The following is a 7,114-nucleotide window of genomic DNA, read 5'->3' as shown; positions in this document are numbered from 1 at the left end:
GTTAGAGCTGAAGTCACTGGCCACACAATGTCTGCAGAGAAGGTAACGTTATCGAAACTGTTTTGAGGGGCTTTACCTTGTTGAAAGGATGCTAGAGAGAAGGAATACTCGCGATGGGTCCTATAAATGTATAACATTTCTCATATAGCATTTTGATTCATTCAGATATACTGTAATAGTGTTTACGATGACTACAGATTAAATTACTTGCCCTCTTGATTGCTAGACAATTCAGTGGATAGAAAACCGGTTTACCAGTAATCAGATTATTTAAACAGAATACTCAAGTGATTGAGCATGCTGCTGTGGTGTTGTTACAGTTCTAAAGTGGCTGATTTACCCCAGCCTGTTGTGTAAGTAGCCCTTGCTCGCAGGACAGGAGCCTAACTCCCAATCTATCATCTTAACGCTGAGTGCCAAGCAGAGGTGCATCAGGTCCCATTTTTACAGTCTTTGGTATCACCTGGCCAGCGATCGAACTATTACACCTCCAATCGCACTTTAACCGCAAGGCCACTGAGTTGGTGTCTGTTGCGTATTGATGGTTATGTAGAATTGGCCACTGGGCTGTGATGAGGCTCTGGTACATTTGTGAGGTAACATTTTTGCTGTGATGTGGGAAAGGGGGGGGGGGGGGGGGGGGGTGTCAATGTTGACTGTCATTCATGAAACAAGCAACAATCTATTTGATGGACATATTCAGATGTCCCTTGAAAAAAATCCATGATGACCGCTTTGTCTGCAGGCCGCTAATGGCAGCTTGTCTGAGGTGAGGACAGAAATAGCGCCACATCTTAATCGGATTACTGTGGCCATCCATCGCTGCACTCCGTCGTCAGTCAGTGTTTAAATGAACAGAATCACAGTGGCTGACCTTATTCTAGTTTTTTGAGGATGCTGTGGTGTGGAGTGGTGTGGTGATAGTTGGTTTCCGGTCAGTTGTCCCATGAAAGGGATTGCTGGGAGTAGTGGGAGGCTGACTGACATAATACCAGAGCAAGTGAATAAGACTGATTCGGAGAAAAGCTGAATGTGCTTTGTGTTGAATAGAGTTGGTGTGATGTTCGGTGCACTTCCAACTGCACAATGTGGAAGTGCACAAGAGTGTTTTTAAGAACGAGAAGAAAATATCTGCCAATTGTAATTATATGTGCATTGATTCTAAGGTACAGAAACATTCCTCTCAATATCCCCCCCCCCCCCCCCCCCCCCCCAGCAGCCTTGTGTAGTTGATATGACTTTGTTTATTATTCTAAAGCCCTACTACTACTAATGTAACTTCATTTTTTAACACTGGATGTGACACGACATGTTTGTGATTGAGGCAGGTGACTAATGCCTGATTGTTAGGTCACTGTGTCAGAAGGGCGGGTTACATAATATAGAAAGTATTACCTAGAATATTATAATGATTGTCATCTGTTCCAAATGTAGACATTAATGAATTGGCCACTATTTCCTTTTTGAAAACGAATCGGTTTTAAGAGAATGTCTTGACAGTAGTAAAAATATATAATATTGGATAATCAAGTATACTGTATTTATAGAAGTGTGATTTGAAATGTACAGTGCTTTACTTGTTTCTGTCTCCATACATTTCTGCTTGCACCATACTGTCTTTTGGATGGTAAGTCACTAAAATCTTCATGCTCCTGCGCACACATTTACTATTGGCATACACTGAGTGTACAAAACATTAAGAACACCTTCCTAATATTGAGTTGCACCCCCCTTTTGCCCCCAGAACAGCCTCAATTCATCGAGGCATGGACTCTACAAGGTGTCAAGTGTTACACAGGGATGCTGGCCCATGTTTACTCCAATGCTTCCCACAGTTGTGTCAAGTTGTCTGGATGTCCTTCGGTAGTGGACCATTCTTGATACACACTGTAGAGTGTGAAAAACCCATCAGCGCTGCAGTTCTTGACACACTTAAACCAGTGCACCTGGCACCTACTATCATATCCTGTTCAATGGCACTTAAATATTTGTCTTGCCCATTCAGCCTTTGAATAGCACACATACACAATCCATGTCTCAATTGTCTCAAGGCTTAAAAAATCCTTCTTTAACCGGTTTCCCCCCCTTCATCTACACTGATTGAAGCGGATTTAACAAGTGACATCAATAAGGGATCATAGCTTTCAACTGGATTCACCTGGTCAGTCTGTCATGGAAAGAGCAGGTGCTCTTAATGTTTTGTGCACTCAGTGTAAATGCATGGTTCATGCAAAAGGCTGTTACGCACATACAGTAGATCTTAAACGTAGGATTTTGACCTTACTGCACAGCTGTGTCATCTCTCTCCGGTGTCTGCCCCACTCTCCTCTCCTTGTCTCCTCTCTGACTCTTCTTCCCGCAGATAATGCTTTCTATAAGCCAAAGAAGAAGGCAGAGTCAGCCAACCCAGCGACCAATGGTGCCGATGCCAAGCCCAAGAAGAGCAAGAACAAGAAGAGCGAAGAGCTGTCTGGAGAAGAGAGTCCTGCTGTTCAAAGTACGGACTGCTCTGCACAGTTTAAAGGACATATCTTCAAATGAGACATACGCAAATGATTGTTTAAAAATTTGGCAAAATGCTGGTGATCCACAAATAAATAATTTCTATCTGAGATAGTGTGCAGTATCCAAATGTGATGAATAAATATGGCTATCGCTCAAAAATATATTAATTTCTTTGGAGGTCATCTCTCAATTCTGTTTTTTTTGGGGTCAAATAGGTGGAAAAAAGGTCAAGAAAAAGAAACCAGACGAAGAAAAAACAGAAAAGGAAAAAGTGAAAGGGAAAGAGAAAGACGAGCCAAAGAAGAAAACAAAAAGTGTGCCAAAGAAAAAGAAAGGTAAGCAGTCAGCAATATAACTGAGATGATGCTCTGCGTGAACTGCATGTTGAAGCATCAACATTTATTTCAAACCCAATAAAAAAGTCCCCTTTTCTGCTCAAGGTTCAGATACAGAAGAAGATGATGACGAGGAAGAGACTCCACAAAAGAAGACAAAGAAAAAGACCACAAAAGAAGGTTCTGACAAAGATGGCAAGGAGAAGAAATCCAAAGCTAAAGGTGGGCAGATGTATAGGAGTTACTAAAACAACAAAAATACGACCTGGTTTAAGAGGATTAGGTAGGAGATTTCTTTGCGAAATGTTGAGTGAAAGGAAACACTAGTCCTGCACAGCCTTACGTTGTCAGCACCAAACAAGCTGTTGCACATTACACACCAGACAGAATGCAAAGCGTATACAAAAATACAAACACGTTTCAGATGTAACAATTTTTTTGTATAGCACTGGTAAGAAAATGGCATCGCTGAGAGATGTAATTTTGTCTCACGCCTTTTTTTCAGATGACAAAGAGTATGACAAAAAATCGATGAAAGACACCAAGAAAAAGGAACCGGCTTCTCTGTTCTGTGTAAATGGAGATAAGGATAAGTCAGACTCCAAGAGCAAGAAGAAAGGTAAGTGTTAACACTAGCTTACCATATTGATTTTAAACTGCTGCAATTTTAGGGATAAATAATGATCGATTTGATGGTAGAAAATCTCTAACCCATCGTCATGTATTATTTGTGTCCCACACCCATTTTGGAAGAGAACACATTGCAATAATGTTACAGCACTGTAGGCACACTGAGATATGATCATAACCTGGAGCGCATTCTCTAAAACCAGCAGCCAAATCTGATAGTGATGACAGTGAACCAGAAACCAAGTCCAGCAAGTCAAAATCAAAAAAGAAGGAGAACGCCAACCCGGCATCCATGTTCGCAGCAGGGGGAGACAAGGACAAGGATAAGGGTAAAGACAAGGACAAAGACAAGAAGAAGAAGAAAGGCAAGTGTTTTCTGTTTTAATTAAATACACAGTGTTTGGGTGTCTTCCTGCCAGTTTTCCTAATGTTTTATTTTTCTATCAGCCAAAGCATCAGAGAGTGACGATTCTGACTCTGAGGCAGAAAAAGGGACAAAAAAGAAAAAGGGAAAAGGGAAGAAGAAGAAGGTAGGTTTGTGTCTGCCGATCCCTGTTTAGTGACTAGGGTCTCGATTCAATCCGTATCGCATAAGTTCAGCACTATAGCACAATATAAATTTGACTGTAAATGCTGCCTATGTCGGTTCAATCAGAAATGACCTTTTACATTTTAAACGCACTATAGTGCTGAACTTCTGCGATATGGATTGAATCGTGACCTAGGTCACAATGTTGCTACTGCACAGTGATGGTTTGTGAAGTGGAGTATACAATGCTGCATTCTTCTGATCAGGGCTCCAAAAAGATTACTCCTTGCCTCATCACCACGCTGGATAAGAAAGTCTAAGCTCTCTCCCCTCTGACCTTCTCCAATGCATTTAAGAAAAAGGCAGAGAGAGGGGATGAAAATGTAGATAGAGCCATGTATAAATTAACCTACTGATAATCCTGTTTTTTCTGTCCCACATCCAGGAGGAGAGGCCTCCATCCCCGGACATTGAGTTTGACAGCCTGGAGGAGTTTGTCCTGCAGCCAGCCCAGCAGGGGGTGACGGTCAAATGCAAGATGACCCGGGACAAGAGGGGCATGGACAAAGGCTTGTACCCCACATATTATCTCCACCTCGACAATGAAAAGAAGGTGAGGCACTCCTGGAGGTCCAATTTAGGGGTTTGTGGATCTCTATTCTGTCTGTCAATGTATTATAACCCACAAATGTGGCTTCAGATGAGTCACACACAGCTATTGAGGTTTTGGTTTCAAAATGAATCTCAATCTGAGATGGAGCCAACGTGAGCTTAAAACCAAGTTGTGGATTTACGTTATGATATGCATTTGAGGAATCATTGTCCAGGAGATTTATTCTGTGTTTTTACAGGTCTTTCTACTGTCTGGGAGAAAACGAAAGAAAAGCACAACCTCCAATTACCTTATCTCCATTGACCCCACAGACTTGTCTCGGGGTGGAGAAAATTTCATTGGAAAGTTGAGGTATCCGTAACCTGTAGTCATAGATCAAAACTGTAACTTGTCTATAAAATAAATAGTATTACACCTGGAATCAGGCATTTCATAAGCTCGTTGCATTCATGGATTGATTATTTACCCTCCATAGGTCCAATATGATGGGCACTAAGTTCACAGTGTTTGACAATGCTCTGCATCCAGACAGAGCTCTACCAGACATGTCCAATGCTCGCCAAGAACTAGCAGCCATCATTTATGTAAGGCTTTGACATCTACATTGAAGTACCTTTTAATGAAGGTTTATAAGTAGTTTACAAACTGCTAATTATTTCTGTATAGTTGAGCCATTCAATGACTCTTTAATGGGTTACAAAGGGTTAGTAAATGGGCTATAGGTACTTCAAAGAATGTTCATATAAGATTGTTATGATTGAAAATGTTATGTTAAATTGATAAATGGTGGACTCCCAACTTCCATAACAATGTAATTCCTATTTCCGCCTATCGCTCTGACCTTTTGCCGACAGGAAACGAATGTCTTGGGAATAAAGGGCCCCAGAAGGTTGACGGTCATCATCCCAGGGATGGGCAAGGACAGTGAACGGGTGCCCATCCGACCTCGCAGAGTAAGCAAACCGTTGTTGTACAGATGTCATTCTGCCTGAGTTATGGATGAGGATGAACAACACCATTGTCATTATTTAAAGGTCTTGAATGAACGATCTTTGCAGGAGGCCACGTAGTACATCGGATGACTTCCTTTTACCGCAACATTCCTCGTTGTCCATATTGTTCTTGTGACCAGCCACGCTGCTGCGTTTCTCCCACATCCCTCTTCTTCAGGACAACAATGGTTTGCTGATGAAGTTCCAGAACAGAAAGATGGACAATCTGATCGAACTCCACAACAAGACCCCCACGTGGAACGACGACACGGCGTCACATGTGCTGAACTTCAACGGCAGGGTCACACAGGCCTCCATCAAGAACTTTCAGATCATCCACAGCAAAGATGGTGAGAAGAGCCTCAAACCAAAAATCATTATCCACAATCATAACATTGTTTACATATTGCTTATTTCTAGTAACTATCCTATACAATACCGGTGGATGAAATTCCAAGAACAAAATAAGGTGAATAAGGTTGAATAAAGTCACAAAGCTCCCAAATACAGTATATTTTCTGGGAGTTTTTTTTGCAAAAGTGTAAATGTAAAACTTTTGTGTGTGCATTGTTTTTATTTATTTTCTTTTTTGTAGAGGCCTATATTGTGATGCAGTTTGGACGAGTAGCAGATGATGCCTTCACTCTGGACTATAGCTACCCCATGTGTGCGGTGCAGGCCTTTGCCATCGCTCTATCCAGCTTTGATGGCAAAATAACCTGCGAATAACTGGAAACAATGGGCCCTGGTGCCTCCTCAAGCTGCTGCAACTCGTTATACTACAGATGCACACTACCAGAAAGAATCATTTCCTTCACCACTTTAACACTCAACATCAGTGCAAAGGTACACAGAAGGATGGATGAGACGAGATGGGAATCCAAGTGCATTTGATAACACATGGACTGTCTTCTGGGATTGTTTTGTTTGTTTGCGTCTCATATGCACAGGAGGCTGCTGAGGGGAGGGCGGCTCATAATAATGGCCCGGAACGGAGCTGACGGAATGGCATCAAACACCTGGAAACCGTGTGTTTGATGTATCGGATACCATTCCACTAATTCCACTCCAGCCATTATCACAAGGCCGTCCTCCCAAATGAAGGCGCCACCAACCTCCTGTGGTCTCATGATAATGATAATCATAAACATTTCTGGGAACAAGATTACTTTTTCCACAGGAGATCTTTGCTGATGCTGCATGCAAGGCTGAGCACTTGAGATTTGGTGTGCTTTGGCATTACACCATTTCAGTGTCGGGGGATGCAGACCAATTGGGGGATGAAAGTAACATCTGAAGACTGAAAGCCTATCTCCCTCCCACCTACATCAAGGATTTTATAGTATAGTACATGTCCAATATTCATTCATTCTGTTGTATTTCGTTTGGAAGGCAAATCCAATCATGTGTAATCTCAAGTCCATTGGTAGAAAAACTAGGTCTACGTGGACTTATTTAGGTATACTTGTTCTTTTTATCAGTAGGGTTACATTTGTTTCCATGCATTGTG

The 7,114-nt window shown here is 41.9% G+C and overlaps 1 protein-coding gene across 1 annotated transcript; it reads left to right on the top strand.

Annotated features, from left to right (window-relative positions):
* Window positions 1-2,805: 2,805 nt before the first annotated feature.
* On the top strand, window positions 2,806-6,588 carry LOC120065580 (tubby-related protein 1-like). Its single transcript, XM_039016643.1, has 11 exons — window positions 2,806-2,840; window positions 2,946-3,062; window positions 3,346-3,459; window positions 3,674-3,835; window positions 3,918-4,000; window positions 4,445-4,612; window positions 4,851-4,963; window positions 5,088-5,196; window positions 5,467-5,565; window positions 5,783-5,954; window positions 6,200-6,588. Exons 3-11 carry the CDS (start codon window positions 3,372-3,374, stop codon window positions 6,331-6,333), a joined length of 1,128 nt encoding a protein of 375 aa, XP_038872571.1. The 5' UTR covers window positions 2,806-2,840; window positions 2,946-3,062; window positions 3,346-3,371; the 3' UTR covers window positions 6,334-6,588.
* The last annotated feature ends 526 nt before the right edge of the window (window positions 6,589-7,114 follow it).

The sequence above is a fragment of the Salvelinus namaycush genome, chromosome 20 (genome assembly GCF_016432855.1).
Source record: "Salvelinus namaycush isolate Seneca chromosome 20, SaNama_1.0, whole genome shotgun sequence".
In the NCBI taxonomy this organism is placed as follows: domain Eukaryota; kingdom Metazoa; phylum Chordata; class Actinopteri; order Salmoniformes; family Salmonidae; genus Salvelinus; species Salvelinus namaycush.
The sequence above is the reverse complement of the archived record's forward strand: the minus strand, read 5'-3'. Positions and strand labels throughout refer to the sequence as shown.